The sequence below is a fragment of the Adiantum capillus-veneris genome, chromosome 14 (genome assembly GCF_014529385.1).
Source record: "Adiantum capillus-veneris isolate H3 chromosome 14, ASM1452938v2, whole genome shotgun sequence".
In the NCBI taxonomy this organism is placed as follows: Eukaryota; Viridiplantae; Streptophyta; class Polypodiopsida; order Polypodiales; family Pteridaceae; genus Adiantum; species Adiantum capillus-veneris.
In genome coordinates, this window is record NC_140944.1 from 77,117,589 (window position 1) to 77,138,161 (window position 20,573).

A 20,573-nucleotide genomic window follows, 5' to 3' on the forward strand; every position below is an offset into this window, starting at 1 on the left:
TAGAACCTTTCATCTCTTCATCTTCGAGTGCAAGTGCTTTGTAAATGTGTCTGGACGACATGAGAATGGCCTCTACATGGTGGACTCTAGTGTGCATCACATAGGGAGGTATGCCAATTTAGTTTTGCCACGCAATTGTGAGTAGGTGATGAGTAACCTTTTTATTCTTATTTTCTTGTAGTATTAATTATAGCAATGTTACTCACTTTGAGCTTCTCTTCTATAGGTCATCTATCTCCCAACAATCCACCAACCAAAACTTTGGTTCATAATTTCCGTAACACCTCGGGGGAGAACCATTTTTCCACTAAGGAAGTGGATACCATCTTTGACCCTCTTCCACCTCCTACTTTGGATGAGGGGGAGACCGAGGAGAGGGAGATCAATGAATCAAGTCCGGTGGCCGCAAGTCTTTGCAAGGATGATTGTCATGAAGATGAAGATGATGAGATGGAGGATGAAAAAATCAAATATGATGAAGCCAACGCATCCACAAATGACAATTCTATTTCTCTCTTTATTGATTAGGAGCCATGGGCTTAGAATTGGATGATGCTTCTTGTAGGGATCTTTTAGAAGATGATTCATAAACATTTTGTATACTTTAAGTTATGAAATTTTTTGTTCGTGTCATCCATTCATCTCTCTCCCCCCCCTCTTCATCTCTCTAATTTTGTGAAGCATGCTAAATTATGTTAATGAAGTGATAGTGATTATTTTACTTGTAACCAAGTGTAATCCCACATAGCTAACTATTGTTCCATGTTTTCATATCATTCTTTTTCAAAATTTGAAAATTTCATATAATGTTCTTTATTTTTATTAAGAGGAGGGAAATACCAAAATTTTAAGGGGGGGGGGGGGGGGGGGGGGGGGGGGGGGGGGGGGGTGAGGGGAGAATGTTTAAGCCAAAATTTGAATGCTAAGGTGCTAAATTGTGCTTCAAGAATAAACGCGATAATAGTAGCGGCAATAATAGAGGTAACTTTCATGGTAATAGTCATGGAAATAATTGCGGTAATATTTGAAATGCAAACATCCCGCTCCCCTCCCCTGGCTGCCTTCCTCTTTCATCCCTCTCTACCTGATTTGGGACCTTCTCTCTACAAAGCGCGGTAAAAGACCACGGTAAACAATTATAGGTTTTCATAGTGTTGAGGCTTTGTTGTGATGGAAACTTGGATTGATAAACTTTTTGCCTAGTTTTACATTGCATTGTTAATGGTTTGGTTTTTGATGTAGAGACTGCGTAGGAAGTTTGACGGAGACTGGTTTAAGGTAAACTTGACTTGCGAGGTTGATCTGGTTCAATGTTTGAATTAGGTTTACGTTTTTTTGCTATGGTTTGCTGTTTCCATTTTGCATGGATCTAAGATGCTTCTAGAGTTGTTACTATTCTTGTTATTGAAGCTTTTTGTTGTTGTCAAAAGAATATGTTCATTCAACTTTTTGTCTAGACTAGAATCTCTTTGATGTGAAGGAGTTTATTATGCTCACACGCGGGGAGGGGATCACTTAATAATTATGTGACTATCATGTGAGTGTAGCAAAAGGGGCTATGAAATCTTATTTTTTCTCACATTTTCACATCCAGAAGGATACCATAAAATAGAATTGAGAAAAAAAATTATAGATTGAATAGGAAAAGGGTGTATTTTATTTGTCAAAAAATCATGGATAACGAGTTTTAGAAAATAGCCCTTTAACGCATACAATATAGACAATTTATATGTAGTGACCACCCCAAGTGATTATGTAGAAAGTGTCTTTGAGCTCCCTAATACTCAACTTGAGTACAACTTCTACTACACTAAAGCTAGGAATTGCATTTTAGAGTTTGTGTACACTATTTTTTCTAGCTATTTGATTGAAGTCTTTTCCATGATTATCCAAGTGCCACCAGACATTATATTATTTTTAGCATAAGGATCTGTCATAACTGAATATGTAACATTAAGGGAAGTTTGGAGTCTTTTTTTTGCCTTTTAATCTTTTAAGAGAGAGTGCTCTAAGCCAATGAGGGGAGGGCTTCCGTTAAAGGATCTTCTTTTTGGAAATTACATTTTATTTTCTAAAATGAATTTTCTTTGAGCCACAATCTGAGATAACTCACAAGTACGTGTGCCTTTTACCTCAAAAATGTCTTTTGAATTGACTCCAAAGGTTTTTTGAATCTTTTCACGATCTTCTTTTGCCTCTTTTACACACCCCTCATTGTCTCAGCTCCCCTTCCCTCTTCTTCCCTTATCTTCTTGTTGTCCTTTCTTCACCATCATTTGCTCTGCATCCTATTCTCCTCAAGCAATGGAATCCACCCGATCCAAACTCCCTAGCACATACATTAAATCTATCACCACTTATGCCACATTAGGTGAGTAAAACCAACGGATCCCAATTCCTATAACCAAGGGTAGTTATATTATAATGCACAAAGTAGGAGAAGAAAAGACTCACCCAAGAGCCCAATCTTGTCATGCTAGAAAGGGAGAGTGAAAGACTTCTGACTTGGAACAAAGAAGATAGTGAAAGAGGTTTTGGTGCAACATGTTTACATGCACAACGTGCTTCACCTAAAATCCAAAAGGTCAAATCTTCCTCTACACACAACTGATTGTAAGTGTTTTACACTTCCCTTCTAGTTTGTGGGTGACTCTCTTCTTGTTTATTGTTCAGATGTACATTGTAGATTATCTTTTGTGATTGATTGCTATAGTTTTGGTTTATGGTTCTCTACTATGTTTGTGGCTCTTTACATAATTGTTATAATTTCGGTTTGTGGTTCTCTACTATGCTCATCATAGACCTGTATCCCTCAAGCATAGAAGAATGGCAACTAGTGGAGTAGATATTTTAGACGTCTGGCATGGACCAATTGGTGAAGAGATTAACAAAGTTAGAACACATAGTTCTCTAGTAGAAAAAGAGATATTCTTTTATGATCATTTTTATGTCCCACCAAAATCTAAGAAGGATAGGGGTACTGTCACGAAGGTTGCACTGCCTAGTTTCGGAAGTGGAGAGTGGGCATTGCCAAGCTTAGTAACAAGTGAAAGCTATAGGTGCAAGATCTTTTATGAGATCCAAAAATGTTTAAAGGCCAACCTTGCAAGCAAGGTAAGAAGAATTTCAATGTTTACACCCATCATTCTCTTTGTGGATTTCTTTGCAAAGTTTGATGTGAAAGTCTCTAGAACACTAATGTCAGTTAAGTGCTTAGACAATGAAGATGCGTTAGAATTTGTGGACAAGGGTTGGAGTCAAACAATAGTGAATGGGGTCATTTTCAAAGTGCAATCTAGATCCATTACATGTAAACACACATGATTCATACCAAAAACTTCATTATTTCATCTTTTTTATAGTTGATGGCATCATGTGGGGGGAGGGGGGGGGACCTTGGTCCCTTTAGATCAAAACATGGATGATTTCAATGAGAACCCCATTTAAGAAATTGATGTATGGATGCACAATGAACACTTGGCCACATTGAAGATAAGAACCAAGTGCTCATTGTATCAAGCGAGACATGACTTACAAAATGAGAAGATAGATTTACCTTCAATTTTTTCTTTTTAGATAGTTGGAAAGAAGTTATGTAGGAAATAGTTTTTTTTCTGATGGATAAATGTTTGTGTTGTCTATTCTTACTTTTCCTATTTTTCAATATGGATTGCAAATTCGGAGGAAGATTAAAAAGAAATTTTTATGTCAAGAAGTGCTAGACGTAATAATACATCTTCTTCCAAGCTAAAACCTGCTAAAGTCTATGAGAATTGTATCAAACTGGCATTTTGTACAAATGTTTGTTGTCTCTTCTTGTAGCAAACTGACATTTTGTACATTTCCATATTAATGACAAATGACATTTTGTACATTTTCATATTAATGACAAATGACATTTTGTCTTAAATGTCTTTTATTGTTTAGATGTTTTGTTTTAGATCTTATATGTTTTTTATTGCTCAAATGTCTTGTTTTATGTCAATGTCATCAATATTGTATGCCTTCACAACACTATAAATAGGACAAACCGGTTTAGGTTTGTCACCCTTTATCCTCTTCCTCTTTTTGTGAGAAATAGGTCAATAGAGATGGGTAAGGATTTTGGCTCCTCTTTCTCATTTCCTATGAGCAAGAAGGAGAAGAAAAAAGCCCATGATAAGGATCAAGAAGAGAAGGAAGATAAAGAAGTGGAGGAGAAGGAAGACCCTAAGCCAATTTTCACTATCTCCACTTACTTGAAAGAACTCCCACCATGGTTGGCAGTTTTAATATGCCCTTTTGGGGTAGGGTTGGAGGATGGGATGGATTATGGATAGGGCCTTGACATGTTGTTGTCAACACAATTGGACTATGAAAAACATGCACAGACAAATGCAAAGGCGGCAACAATTGCAATAGAAACTGAAAGAGTTTATATTGGGATCTACACAAGAAATGGACCTAGTGAAAGTTGTAAAATTTACATCATATTCTCAACGGATTTTTTTTTCTCTTTACAATTTATGCTCTCAAGTAGAGAGTATTTAATGTTATCAAGTAGGTAATATGTAATGTTCTCAAGTAGATAGTACAGAGAGTATGTCAAGTAGAATACGTACTAATTTTCTATTTACAAAACTACTTTACAGAACACTTTTTGGGGTTCCAGGAGTCCTATGACTCTATCTTATGATAGTTTCCTCTATTTTCGTTGGGCTCTTCCTTAGTGCTTTGGGATCTTCTTCTTTGAACTTGACGTCCTTAGGCTTTTTCTCCTTGGGCTTATCTTCCTCTTTGGGATTTGGTTCTTCAAATGTAAGCTTCTCCTCCTCTTTAGAATGTGTTTGTGCTTCTCTAGGGATCATTATGGGGGAAATATGCTTCTTTGCCTTCTTTGGAACCTCCTTGGGCTTGTCTTCTTCTTTGGCTTATCTTCCTTCTTTGGCTTATGTTCCTTTGGAACCTCTGCCTTTGTTCTTTTGTGTGGATCCTCCTTGACCTCTATATTGGTTCCTGGCCTCTTCCTCTCGCTTGTTTGACCCTTTGGGGTCTTGGGTTCTACTGTGGGTAGTTCTATTTGGGAACTAACCATATATCTAATCAACTTCTCCCTTACCCAGCCAAACATGGTTGTCGATGAATCAATTCCTATTGATCTAGCAAAGAAATATTAGTGTGTTAGCTTACCCTAGTAGCAATAGCTTACCATATTTATATTGTCAAATGCTTACCATAGTAGTCTTTTTTGGGTTACAATAGCTATAGTCAAACATTAGATTTGCATTTTTTTAATCACTCTTACCCAGACGAGAAAGCCTCCTCATGTAATGGTGGCTACACAAATAGAAAGGGGAAATAAATCCACAATTTTAAGCTCAAATTACTTACAACCCAATAGTAACATACCTTCACATTTAAGATTTTCATGTCATTCCTGAGCTTTATGATAGGAGGAAATTGCTCAATTACCTCTATCAGCATTGAGGTGGCAGCCCTATTTAGAAAGATCGAAAGAATTGCTACAAAATAATTGAAAGTAAGAGAAGTGGCTAAAGTATTGCACAATTACACTTACAGCCTACCCATTCCATGGTGGCCCTCAAGAGAGTTCATTATGAAACATGTTTTATCACTGATGTCAATTGCTATAAGACTCCAGTGAGAGCTATGGCAAGACCATTGAACATTGTCAAAAGCCTCCAAGATGAAAATCTGAAAATGACCTAGGATTGTAGTAGAACATACCTCTCACGGTAGGGGCAGAGAAGGAGTCCACGGATATGAAAATCTATATTGGATAGCCATTCCTTATGTTAGAATCAATTCTCAAATACTGAGAGATGGTTGGGTCAACCATGTCCACTTTCTATTGCAATTTTTGTTTGACATCTAACTTATAGTCATACATCAATAATCTACAAAGAAGTTCAAAGAACACTTTTTTATTATGAGCAATATACAAAAACACAGATGGTTAGGCAAACCTTGAGGATGTAAGGATAATAGGGTCATTGATCTCTCTTTGCCAATCTTTGAGGATTTCAACACACTCAACATCCATGGCAATATAATATGTTCTTTGAAGAAGGTCATCCTCTAAGAAAATAGCCACCAACAAGAAGCCCGTGGAATTGACATCTCCCAACAATGAATGAAGTTGAGGTTTAATCTCCCTGACTTGTTTTCAGCTCCTCCTTGTCAACTTTGGGCTCATTCAAAGCATCTTACTCTATTAACTCCTCAACCAACATTTCAGGCTCTTTTGCCTTTCTTGATGGGGGTATGCTGAGAATGTCGAATATTTTCTCATCTTGTATAGAGGTACTAGTTCAAGAACTTTGCCAAATGTGTACCTTAATCTCCTCACGATAATCATACCCTTGTCCCTAAGTGTAACCCTGTGAGAGTGGGCTACACAAAGTAAGCGTCTTGGAAGAGCTCAATTTTAAAATCTTCAGCAGCCTCCTACATACATGCCAAGGCACCTCTTGTCCATCTCATATCAACCTTAAACTACTTTGATATTTGCCTACAGATCTTTTGAGAAAGAAGCCTTGAAATTGCAATTGTCAGAGACTTCTATGCTCTCCTTATCTCCCTCAAGTATCTCACCTTTTGAGAGAATCTCCTTTTCTTTACAGGTGGGAGTCTCATACCAACTCCCTTTTTGGCTTGTTACTTGGAGGATGCAGCTCCCTTATCTCCTTGTGAGCTCTCATCTTTGTCCACCTTTGAGCACTGACCTTCACCCCCCTTTGAGCTCTCACCTTTGTATGTTGGTTAAAAATAGGTTGGCGTTCCCTTGACATCTCCTATTTTGAAATTTTCTATAGGAACCCTTCTTGTAGTTTGTTCTTCCTTGCCATATCTATAGATTGGACCTAAAAGGAGGAGAAAATATGGACATAGAGTCACAACAGTTTTTGTTCAACAAAATATCACTATCTCAGACCTCTGGACTAACTTCAAAAGGACACATTCTAACAATATTTGTAATCAAAATGGCCTATGAACTTTGAGGATAGCAGAATTAAGAGAACTAGAGTGAGAATTTTTATGAGAGTATGAGAACATAGAGGGTGAAATTAATTAATATTGGCAACATAGCCATTAGACTTGACTAAATTGGCATGAACAATACTTTTGCAAGAGAGAGAATTAGATAACATGACAACAATTGAGGACCAAATTTATGTGGAGCTGGTCCCCCCTCTAATAGGCTTTTGTATTATAGATTCTCCCATAAAGAGAGACTTGGTAAAATACAATCTTTGTGATCCTTGTGACCTAGGTGATGCAATGAGGATGGGAAACTCCATGCATCACAAGCATAAAGTAATCCTTTGTAAAAGCATTAACCATCCCCAGCCTCAGTCCCAAGGCCTACAAATAATTAAAGTAGCTAAATTATCATTGGACCCCTTGAGAGGCCAACCAATAGGCTTTAGGCACCTTATGAGGGCAACATGGAGAGGAACTTGACATGTGTCCTTGTTGCCTCCTTGGACTAGGCTTGCCTTGTGTGAGGGTGTGTATTTTCTCTGTCTTTCCTCTACTTGTAGGGCTCGCCCCCTCCTTGTAGGGATCCTTGTTGAATTTTGGAACACCTTAAGCCCCTCATGATTGGACAATGTTCCCACCCCAAGTTCAACCCCATCAAGCTTGGAGAAGGTTCCCACATCAAGCTCAACCCTAACACCTCAAGCACGACAAGCACCTCAAGCACCTTAGTCATGAAGTACAACAAGCACCTCAAGAACCTTAGTCATCAAGCACGACAAGCACCTCAAGCACCTTAGTCATCAAGCACCTCAAGCTTGTGACACGTTCCCACCTCAAGCACAACCCTTCCTTGCCTAACGTCTAAGGACTTTTACACTAACCATTTTAAGTCTTTAATGAAGCTAACCCTAAGGTCTTTCAAGGTCTATTAGTTAGAACTGCTCTTTGACATACCTTTGCTCATTTGGACCCCTTTAACTTTGGCCCCGTCCCACATTAATGATCAACTTAATATGAGAAAATCATTTGGGCTGGTTAGATAATGAATTTTATGATAATATTGCACCAAAAATAAGACTTGTATCCTCTCTATGCAAAACTATTGTAGCCGCAGATATACATCCAGCTTGTACACTATTTTTGCATTGAGAGGACACATTCAAGTAAGGTATACATGTATATTTAACAAATATATTAAGACATAAGATACATTGATTTTCCTTAACACAATATGTTAGACCTCTTATTAAGTTCAAAAGGACACAAGCTAAAAGATATACATGTATACCTCTTTATTAAGTTCAAAAGGACACAAGCTAAAGGACACATTCAAGTAAGGTATACATGTATATTTAACAAATATATTAAGACATAAGATACATTGATTTTCCTTAACACAATATGTTAGACCTCTTTATTAAGTTCAAAAGGACACAAGCTAAAAGATAAAGGTTGTGTCCTCTCTATGGGAGAATAGCTATTTGTCTGGCTATGAATACTCTATTTTTGTACAGAGAGAATATTACCAAAAAATGTCAAAACAAAAGCACTTGTGCCCCCTCTATGCAAAAATAGCATAGTCGGACATACGTCCGGGTACATTATTTTCGCATAATGAAGACACATCTATGAAAAGATATCTCAAAAAACCTTTTATGTCGTTCCTATGCACAAAAGTGTAGTAGGACGTCTTCGATTACACTATTTTTGCATAGTGACGACATGGTAGCTTACCAAAATTTCTAAAACAAGCATTAATATTACAAGGGATTACCTTACAATGAGAATACAACTATTTTGAATTGCAAAAGCTAGGAGAAATTTGGAGAAAACGTGAAGGTTCGGTTATGTAAATCGATAGAAGAAGGCCAAATGTAAATTGACCTTGAATCGACTTTGTGGATAAATTAATGAGGACAGAAGAATGGAGCTAATAATATTTTTTGCAAAAATATTGTTCGAGTGCAAGCACCTCTACATATAGGAGTGCACATTTACCTAGGTAAAATTTGAGTTAATGCGACTTATGATGCATGGATTTGACCATTGAGCACGTGTCTCCAGGTGCATGATTAGCATGATGACATTCTACTTAAAGCTCTCAAAGTATCTATAAATAATATTTTTAGATCAATCCTTCATGTTTTTAAACAATCTTCTGTATAGATTCCAAAGTAAAAGAGCTCAAAATGTTCATAAGGAAACATAAAGATATATTTTTTTATTTGCATTGTTTTTTGTGTGTTTATGTTGTCTCTATATGAAAAAAGAAAACCTGAACGTATGTTTGAGTGGTCTATTTTTGCATAGCAAAAGACACAATTAAGTGAAGATGAAAAAAATATATGAATTTGTTGTGTCGCTCATATGCAAAAATAGAACACCCGGACACCCATCCAGGTGCACTATTTTTGCATAGCAAAGACACAGCATTCTAAGTAACTGGTATAATTTTTTAAACATATTGTGTTGCTTGTATGAAAAAATAGAGCACCCAAAAAGTCATGTGCCGCTCCGCTCCCATGACAAGAAAATGAGCAAAGGAAAGCCAATCAGGTGTATTTGAATCCTGCATGATTATTCAGCAGTTATAAGGGCTTGCTAACAAGCCAATTTATAAGCTAAAAGTGTACTAGATGGGGCTCTAAGTGCCAAAAGGTTTCTAGGTAATGCTAAATAGTGAGTATGCTTAAGGTGGTCATAGCTGGATGTTTATTAATTAAAGATGAAGTACTTGAAGGGCTCTACATGCATGTCTTTACGGCTCGTCAGTCGGAGCTACGAATAAGAAGTTATGACAATTTTAAGTTGAATCAGTAGCAAATCCATACCGGATTGAGCACCTCCTGATAAAAGGTCAAAGATGAAAGGAATGCATGGGTCCAAAGTGCTCACTTCTAGAAGCATGCCGGTCATTCAAGCTCATCAATCGGGGTTTCGGTTGGCAAGATATGGCCAGTTTAAGTATCGTCGAGGGTCGGGTTTGAACCACCCTGGTCACCCTGATCAGTCACATTCATTTGACTTAATGAAGTGCGGTGCCCGATGTGTATGCCAAATGTGGGCCGATGCGGAAGCGTTTTTTATGATATGCCTAGAGCTTGACGGAACGACTCTCTACAAGAAATCACTTTCACTTGCTTCTTGCAGGCATGTGGCACTATTGAAGAATTTTTATGACATTAAAATTCATGATGATATTGCTAATCGATGGCAACAGGAGAAAGATGTTGTGCTTGACGATGCTTGCCCGACATTTGTGCCAAATGTTATGCCCGCACAGTAATTATGGCCGCCAATGAAGGAAAGCGTAGCAGTGCATTGCTCGATAGCTATGCCAAATGTGGTTTCTTAAAAGAGCATGCCTACCCACTAAGTCAAAAAGGCCGCCCTAAGTAGTGTGGCCGCCCACTAAGCCATGAAAGGGGTTTTTTTAAAACCTAATGTGAAAAGAAGGTGAGCATGGCGAGCTGAGCCGATGTAGACAGAGGAGATTATGCTCACACCAGCCTATATGAGCAACAGATAAGGGCGGTGCAGTGAGGAAAAAGCATCTCCTCACCATGGCGATCAACTTTGGTCCAACTCCCGCGACGATTGGTGCAAGTCCAAAAGCGCCTGCCACGTCACCAAGGGGGGGTACCATTAGCGACGCCGCTAATGGGTTCCTAAGCCTTTTTTAGCAAAAAAAAAGCCCATGCAAAGTATAAAAGAAAAGGGGGGGGGGGATCTACTTGAAGTGTCGTGTGATTTTGTGGGCTCTCCTCATCATCGTATGGACTTTCTCTTTTCGGGGAAAGGAGGTAAAAGCTCTTAAACACTCATTAAGCAAGTCATTAGGAGGGGTTTCATAACGAGCTCTTGGGCAAGCAATTAAGCCATTATAAGCTCTCATCGATCTCTTTAGCGAGAACCATGCTAAACTTCATAAGTTCGTAAGCCCAAGCTTTGAACCTCATAAGCCAAAACTAAGCCTAAACTCTCATTAATCAAGCTTAAGACCGATTTCTTAATTTTTGAAGCTAAGACAAGCATAGGCTCAGATCTCTTACGATCTTTTGCCAAGCCAAAGCCAGGCCTAAGGCTAATATCATAAGTTAAGCTCTAATCCTAATCTCCTTAATCCAAACCCAAAGCTCCCTAATCTCTCAAGAGCTGAGCCAAGTTTGCCCATTCTCACTCTCATAAGCCATAAATCTTCAGCCAAATCAAATGGCCATTAGAAGACGATATTCCTATGCCATAGCGAGAAGAAGCAGAAGGCAGTACAAAGCAGGTCATTATTGATTTTCTTGATTAGCACGTGGATTAAGCCAGGTTCCACCTTCTAAGGAGCATAAAGCCTCCATTAACAATTGATTAATCATGGATACTGTGGATTAAATGGTATTAAGCGAACTCTTTGTTTTGAGGTTTGTTTTCATTAATTGTGTCTGCTCCAACTCTTTCCCCTCACCTCTCACAGCCAAGGGCCCCGTGCCTTCCCGGCTCACCTTTGACACACTTATCCCCCAACATTCTTGGTGAACCCGATGCGAAACGAGCCGGGTTGGGAGGTCAGGATGGAGATTCCAGTAGAGTTAATGCAGTTTATTGAAGACTACAACCTCAATAGATTTGATTAAAATCTAGCAGCAGCAGATCTACCAAAAATGTTGGGCTTAGCTCAGAAATGTTTGCAATAAGTAAATGCTATGAAGATGAAAGAGTAGATTAATGATGCAGTGGAGATGACACTTAATGCCGTACCTGAACAGTATGGAAATTTTCAAGGGCATGATCCAGATGGACTCCTTGCATGCTATCAAGCGGAGATGAAGAGCTGAGGAATTCCAGAAGATCGGATGATTTTGACCTTTGAAGAAGTTGTAACCTCCGAGTTTAAAGGTAAGGTAAGAGAACTGGGCGAAACATATCCCGCGCAGTGGATGCAAAAGGGTTCGTTCATGAAAGCTAAAAAATTATCGAGTTAACAATGAAGGAGATTACTGAACGAAGCTAGATTGTTTTCTTTAAAGAAGAAGGAGATCGTATGCAGTTTTTTAATTATGATCAATTTTGGGACCATATTTTTGCAAGAAGTAAAGCCAAGGAAAATACAACTTTGGAAGACGCAGATTCAACTTCAAAGGACCATATTTCGAGCAACCAAACAAAGGTACATAATGAATTTAGTGCTGAAACACAAATATATGATTTTCTTTCAAAGATTGCTCGTATGAAAGTTACCTCGAATAATGGTTCTAGTGAAGAGCTATACTGTACAACAAATTTTTTTCAAGCTAGTGACCTTGGCATGGGATGCTCTCAACAAGTCTATCAAGAAGATGAGCCACTACAAACTTCTAATGGTTCTATCGGCACTATAGCTGAGCAGGGCAGCAGATTTTAACATATGATTGTATAAACATATCTTTTATATATACAATAGCTGATGAAGTGGCCGAGACTGCAGACTTAACATAGGATGTACTTGATATTGCCAATGAACGTATGGTTGCTTCTGGAAATATATTTTCCGCTTCTATTATCACAGAAGCAGATTTTATAATTGAAGGTTTTTTGACCCAATCTGAAGGAGAAGGTTATAGCAGTATAGAAGAGCTTTGTGATGCATGCACCCCTTCAGAAGGGGTGCCTGATGAACCTTTTCAAGTTATAATGGCTTGCTCAGTAGCATGGATGCAGATGAGGAAGCAGAGGACGATATTGAAGATTGCCTACATCATGCTGATTGTGAACAGGATATTGACATGGATTTTACATTATGCTTATATGTAATGGAAATGGCCTATGAACTTAGAGAATATCGGAATTAAGAGAATTAGAGTGAGAAACTTTGAGAGCATATTGGGTGAACTTAATTGGTAGTAGCAACTCAATCATAACACTTAATTAACTAGGCATGAGCAATACTTTTGCAAGAGAGAGAGAGAGAGAGAGAGAGAGAGAGAGAGAGAGAGTTTAGAGAATATGACAACAGTTGAGGACCAGTGAGGGCGAGCTTTTTGAAATGGGGCCTCTCAACCCAAACCAATGGGTCTACCTTCACAAAATGTTCGTAAAGAGGTACGCACACTACTTGGGGCACCACCTTCTTTTGGGAGTGGAGAAGGAAACCAATCAAAATAACACTTGCACTCACCCACTCAAGCAACACACTTTGAAAACCCCCTTACTCTATATACACTTTGGACACTTGAACACCATCAACGATTATGCAACCCAATGCCGTGCATCAAAATGAAATATGCAATTTGTGGAATAGCATTCACCTTCTCCCCATAAGAATACCCATAATACATCCAAACTCTTCCTCTCTCAAGCACTCATCAAAAAAATCATGCGCACAGGACTTGCCTCTCAAACACACAAGAGAATCACTTACATCAAACTAACACACTTTGCATAGAGAGCTCATCTCCATCTATGCAATGCCGTGACACAAATAAAATCACCATGAGAGGTAGCCACATGCATATGTAATGAAGCAAAAGAGAGTTGGAGCGAGAAATTTCTTTAGACCAATTGAATAAGTGTGGAGAAACAAACCAATGGTAAATTGAGAATAGAAACACTTACTTGATTTTTCGCACACCTTTTAAGGGGAGGACAGACGCTGGCTAACCATCACTAATTGCGACACTTGAAAGTTTTGAAGATGATTTCATGATCATTAACATAACCATGAGAGAGATCATGATGTATTTACAAGTTATTGAGGTGCTACAAATGATTTATTTGGGTTGATGGAGTAAGAGATTGTAGAATGGAAAGAGTGGAGAATAGAGTTGCAGTTCCTCCAAAGAGGAGGGTTAGGAGGCAGGATGTGAAAGAGGGAGAGTTGGGGTTTTCTCTACTATTGATCAAGAAACAACATGAAGTTGAAAATATAGGTGTGGGTGTGTCCTTGAGTCTCTTCAAGGGGGGCTATTTATAGTTGTGTAGGAGTGGGATTATGCTACACTTAATTAGAGTAAGTGATTAGACCTAATTAAGTGTCCTTTGACCACTCATTGAATATTGGACATAAAAGGGACTATTTATTCACCAAAAATATCATTTTAGACCGTGAAGGCTCCATAGGGGTGCATAATGTAGGTGGGCCCCACCATGAGGCCCTACGGGTGGCTCCTGCGGGGTATCTCAACTTGTCTGTCTTGGCATTTAGAAAGCATCTTTAGGTTGGTCCCATCACATGCAAGTGACCTTGAACACTCATTGCTCTTCTAGAAGATGAGTAGGGAAAAAATAAGATCTCACCCTCTTGATTTACAGTTCCCTTTTGCTGCGAATCTGACAGATTTACACTATTTTGACCATAACTTTTTACCTGTAGCTCGGAATGACATGCTTCAAAAGGCAAAATTGACCTTCTCAACATGTTTGATATGAATTTGGACTATTCTTCACGCCCATGCACCAAGGAATTCGGTTTGGGAGGTCCACACTAGGCTAGGGAACCTTTTGCTTCCAAGTCTTCTTGTATGGGCCCTTTGCTTGTATGCATCCAAGGGGAATCATGCTTTTTCAAAAGGCTATGATGCTTAAACAAATAGAGGAGGTCCCAACATTATTTTCTTGTGAAAAGAATATACAATTGGAGTCTTTTTGAAAGGAGAGAAACTATATGTATATTCTTAAGAGATATTGGGCCACCTATGTAGGGGGCATAGAAGACTTGTAGAGAGGGACCATAATCTTTGGTAAAGACAAGTGGAGAGTTGATTTCCATGGGAATTTATCTATATGGGATGAAAGATGGATAAATTATTTTTCTACTACTAATTCACAAGAGGTAAGAAAGTTTGGGGGTATATAGTTGGTTATTGTATGCTTATTCTATTTACAAAGCAAAAAAGAAAAGGGTGGTAATATAAATATATGACTAAGGTGACATTTTTTGGGAAGAGTATAATGTATGTGTCGCCACAAAGGTTAAACGAAGAGGGGGAATTTACTATAGATAACTTAATAGCATAGAAAAATATATACACATATGAGGAAGAGGACGTTGAGTAGACTGACAAATGTTGCAAAAAGATGGTTACCATTTTATGCCACTCATATTAGCCCTCCCCCAAGCCGAAGGAGCCATGTGAATTTGTAGCTTAGACGATCAACGGATTGATAAGTTGAAAGTAGGGCTTTAATCTCCATCCATTGACTCTGGTCTTGTGGAGTTTTCCTGATAAATCTGCTAATCTGTAACTACCATTCCCAAACTTTTTTATTATCATGAAAGGTCCCTCCCATCTTTGCAAAAACGTTTTGTCAAGTCGAGTATCAAGTCGGTTATCATAGCGAAGAACCAACATACCTTCCTTCAATCCTTTCCCCTTGAGCTTCTTGTTGATTTTATCCCTTTGGCTTGTTGCTTTGGTGATGTAGTGATCAATGGACTCTTCTCTATCTAGCTCAAGTCGTTGGAGATCTAAGATTCTTTCATGTAGAACCTCTTTTGGTTTTTCTGCCACTCTTGCAAGAACGCGCAAGCTTGAGAGCTCTACCTCAATGGGGAGAAGTGCCTCCTGTCCATAAACTAGATGAAAAGGGGTGAATTGTGTAGATACCTTGAAAGATGTCCTATATGCCCAAAGAGCAGCCGTCAAATGGAGATCCCAATCATTAGGCCGGTCCACAACCTGCTTAGAAAGGATTTTACATATCATTCCATTCACTTTTTCCACCAATCCATTGCATTGAGGATAGTAGGGTTCGGAATGCAGGTGTTTCACTTTTAACCTCCTCAAGAGATCATTCAGAAGGTCAGCCCTAAAACCCGGGCCTCGATCTGATAAGATTTCTAGGGGTGTTCCAAACCTACTACAAATATGATCAAAAATAAACTTTGATACCTCTTCAGCTGTGATTCGGGTTGTGCTTGTTGCTTCCGCCCATCGTGTCATGTAGTCAACACCCGTGATGATGAAAACCTTCCCTGTAGAAGTACGAGGTAGGGGACCTATTGCATCCACACCCCACTTTTCAAAAGGGCCATAAGATATTATTGGGACTCGAGGCTCATATGTTAGTCTTCTATCCCCAGCAATTTGGCATGGCTTACATGCCTTACACCAATATTGGACATCACGATGTAAGCTCGGCCAAATAAACCCTGCTTGTAAAATCTTCCTACTTGTAATATCTTGAGAAAAGTGGCCACCACAGACATCATCATGACATGAAAGAAGAATTTTATCTATCTCTTGCACACCTGGTACTCTCCTCAAGACCAAATCATTCCCTTTGTGATATAAATCATCCCCGATCAATTGGTAAGGTGTGACCTTCTTAACTAGTCTATGTCTTTGCACCTTGTCTAAGTGTTTGGGACACTCACCTGCTTGTAGAAAGAAGATAATGTCTTTTAGCTCCTCTTGACCTTGATATTTGGGTTCATATAGTTTCACACCTCCTACCGCCATTTGAAGCTTTTCATTTGCGAGTAAGTCTGCTTCCTTGTTATGAGTTCTTACAATGTGTTGTACCTGTGTTGCTTTAAAACCCTTCATCAAAGCTCTTACACTACTGAGCCACTCAAACAATGTACGATTCTTGCACCTCCAAGTCCCTTGGATTTACCTGACCACTAGCAAAGAATCACCTTTTATAATAAGTCTTTGTATGCCTAATTCTTTGCATTCTTCGAACCCAAGGGTTAGAGCTGCATACTCAGCCTCATTGTTAGAGTGAACACTGGGTAGAGTGATACCTTTTCTAACCATTACCTCCTTTTGTGGGTTCAAAATGATGATCCCCCCTGCTGCTTTGTCTTGTTGGCGTTGATAAGCTCCGTCAAAGCATAAAGTATGGGCATTATCAATCTCCTTCACTTTGAACTATTTTGAGCCTTCCTCTCTTTGTAGTCGTGATCCTTCCCTTTCTCTCACTTTGTAGGTAAGAATGTCTGCAAGTCTTGCTCTTGTGCTATCTTCTACAAGGAAAGTGTATTCAAATTCTTGGAGTTCAAGCACCCACTTTGCTATTCTAGATGAGAGGCTCATGTGTTGTACTACATATGGTAGATTGTGCTCTAAGGTGAGAAAAACAAATGGCATAGGGAGAAGATACGATCGAAACTTCCTTACCGCAAACAAGATTGCAAAGACCACTTTCTCCATTTCAGTGTATCCCTTCTCGGCCGGAGTCATCACCTTGCTTGCAAAATAGATCGGCCTCATGTATGATGTTTTAGGATCTTTTTGCATCAAAACAACACTAATTGCTTCGAAACCCACACTTGGAGTGACATAGTAGGTCTCCTTTGGATCTGGTGGCATTAGGATTGGGAGAGAGCTAATAATGCCCTTCACTTCCTCAAAACATTTTGCATGTTCCCTCCCCCATTCAAATATGGACTGGCTTGCCAACCTATGCAAAGGGACGATGGCTTCTGCTAGGAGATGGATGAAGCGAGACATGTACCTCACTTTATGGTTGAAGGTCATTAGCTCCTTAGTTGTTGTTGGTGGAGATAGTGACAAAAGGGCCTCTACTTTAGAGGGATCCACTTGAATTCCTTGTGAAGAAACCACATGGACTAGCAAAACCACCTGAGATTCACCGATATGACACTTCTCTGGGTTGAGTTGTCCCCCAAATTGATGGAGCCTCTTAAGCCCCTCTTCAACCTTTTGGTAGTGAAGTGATCTACAACTATAAATACAAATAATCCATAAAGACTCTTATAGATTTTCCAAAGAATGGCTGAAATACAAATATTGTGAATCTCATGAAGGTGCTAGGAGCATTGGTGAGCCCAAAAGGCATTACTCTGAATGAAAAACATCCCCAAGGTGTGATGAAGGTGGTTTTTGGTTGGTCCTCTTCTGCTATTCTAATTTGAAAATATCCTGAATACCCATCACACACAGTGTAGCATTCGTGACCTGCTATTTCATTCAAAATTTCATCTTGGAAAGGGAGAGGGAAGTGGTCCCTCTTTGTCACAGCGTTGAGGGGTTTGTAATCCACGCAGACCCTTCACTTACCATTCTTCTTGGGAGTGACTACAATAGGTGATACCCATTCGGAGTTGGATACTGGATAGATGAAGCCAGCCTTCAAGAGTCGATTCACTTCTTGTAGGAGAGCCTTTTGTTGCACAGATCCTAGTCGCCTTAACTTTTGAGCCACAGGTTTGGTCCCTGGTTTCAATTCAATTTGATGCTCTATTACATCTACACCTCTTATTTGTGAGTAGTCAGTGATAAACAAATTGGGATACCTCCTTAACATATTGATGTAGGACCTCTTCTCCTCACAAGTAAGATCTTTTGCAAGCATCTTCTCAAATCCTTCCTTAAGGTGGTGGCATCTTTCATCCCCTCGTGTGTGATTGTCTGTTGGATTTTCTTCTACAGGAACATCTTGAGTGTTGGCGTTGAATACAATTCCCATTACCTCCAAAGAAGACTCCTCTTCACTGGTTGATGCACTGGTTGATGCTTCCTCATCACTTGAGTAAGGACTCTTATCCTCTCTCTCTTCATCTACCGTGGTTTCATAGTTGATATCTAGTTGCTTTCCTTCTCACCAATCATACACCACCGGTTGACCCTTCTTAAGAATCAAACGACCACTTCCCCATTTTTGATCTGCATTCACAGCAATGAGCCAAGGCCTCCCTAGGATGATGGGATAGCCCTCCCCCTTAGCTGGCATGACATACATATCCACTCGTGCATCTATGTTATATACAGAGACTTTTATATTTTCAATGATCCCCAAACACTTCACACTTGAGTTGTTGGCTAGCCTAGCTTGACAATTAGAGGACTTTGTAATTTCAAGCCCTAACTTGTTCATTGATTTTTCCGTGATCACACACATTTGAGATCCACCATCAACATATACATTAGACACCTTTTTACCCCTTATGTAAGCATCCACGATGGATTCCACATCTTTTTGTAGCTTTGAGGCCACAACCTTAATGGAAAGATTTGCTTTCTTTTTTGGAATTCTTGTACTTACCAACTTTGGCCATTGCCTTCTTACTTTGGCTGATAGGTGTAGAAGTTGAGGCCATGAAATGTTTGGCTTTTGGGTTTGTAAATCCTCCAGGATGTTGTTGGGCTCTAACTCCTTTCCCAATGGGAAGTCGTTGATACCAATTTCCCTTCGCCTTGATCTTTTCTTTCTGCTACTTTCAGCTTCTTCCATCTTTGACTTCTTCTTCTTGTCCCTTCTGGCTGAATTTGTTCCTTCACTTCTCATGTCTTCATCCTTATCATGTGCTCTTGTGCGTTTTTCTGCCGGCATAACATCAAAGTTTAGAGTATGCTCATCTATTACCTCTTCTAGCTTGATGATGTTGACTCCTCTTTCTTGCTCCTCATGTGGGACGGGAGGTATATTTGCTGGTGGTGGTGGTCGACGAAGGATGTGTGGGCCTTGAGCTAGTTCTTGCTGCACAATGAGAGGAGGCGGTCTGGGGGGATATATGTCTCCCGGAAGTCGCCTTGGATGTGGACAATTGTACATGCCATGGCCCATTTCATTGCAATTCCAACATCGCAACTCTTGAGCTTGTCTTCGTTGATTGCGATTCCCTTCTCTTGGTTGTTGTTGTTGAGGTAGGCCCTGTACTAGATTCAGAGTGAGGTTCTCAAGCTGTTGAGTTAGCCTTTGTAAAACCTCTTGTTGAGAGTTATCTCCTATTTGTGAAGATTGTGCAAGAGGGGCCCTAATTTGTGCTTCCATGGTTTGTGAAGACTCCCTCTCACTCACTTCATTCAAACCCCTTGCTCTATGTGCTTGGAAGTGTAGTTTTCTAAACTTGATGATGGCTACCTCACGTGCTTCTTCGAAGGTGGATGGGAATTTTAGCTCTACTTTAGCCTTTAAAAGTGGATACAACCCAACAATGAATCTCTCTTTTTTTAGAAATTTAGGTGCACCACCATGATTTTCTAATGTAGCCTCCCACCTACCCCATAGATTGACAAAGGTTGCTTCATAAGAGGAATAGTCTTCAAGTGATACCTGCTTATGTCCAATAAGACATTTCCATAGTCCTTCAGAAGTATCACCTTGCCCGAACTTGGAGAGGAAGCTTGCTCGTAGTCTCTCCCAATTGGACTTGATTTGGGGTTGCAAGGTCTCATACCATGCTTTAGCTTCTGCTTTTAGAACCAACGGGAAGGCTCGTGGCTTTACTTCCTCTTCATCTCTCCCGGATATGAGATGTGCCATCTCCAAGTTGTCAAGAAACTCTTGCGCATCTTCCCCACTTCTTGCATAGAACGTGGGAAAAGAACTTGACATTTTGTTTAGACTTTTTGAATTTTAAAAAAAAAAAAAAAAGAAACTTTTCTCTTACGGGCCGCACAAGATTGTTGACACTATAAATCTGATTACATTAAAATGAAGATGTACACATCCATTGTTAATTCGTACTTTATCATAGGTAGAATAAATGGATTAATTGAAGCATTGATTTCATTGAGGCGAGTGGATCCAAATATCCTCCTTATGATAGATTGAAACCTAAACTTAGTTGCAATGATTATATGAATGGATTGCCGAGCAATAGGCCTAAAAGGTTCATTGTTTTGATCGTGATTCATGTGCTACTCCTCGTT

General features: G+C 39.4%; 1 protein-coding gene across 1 annotated transcript in view; it reads right to left on the reverse strand.

The window, feature by feature from the left end:
• Positions 1-5,280: 5,280 nt before the first annotated feature.
• Positions 5,281-20,573, reverse strand: part of LOC147442636 (uncharacterized) — a 37,478-nt gene continuing 22,185 nt past the window's right edge. The window contains exons 3-5 of the mRNA XM_086529402.1: positions 5,558-5,647; positions 5,389-5,476; positions 5,281-5,316 (exon numbers count right to left, since the gene is read on the reverse strand). Of these exons, the coding sequence (XP_086385528.1) occupies positions 5,281-5,316; positions 5,389-5,476; positions 5,558-5,647 (214 nt within the window). The remainder of the gene's footprint in view (positions 5,317-5,388; positions 5,477-5,557; positions 5,648-20,573) is intronic.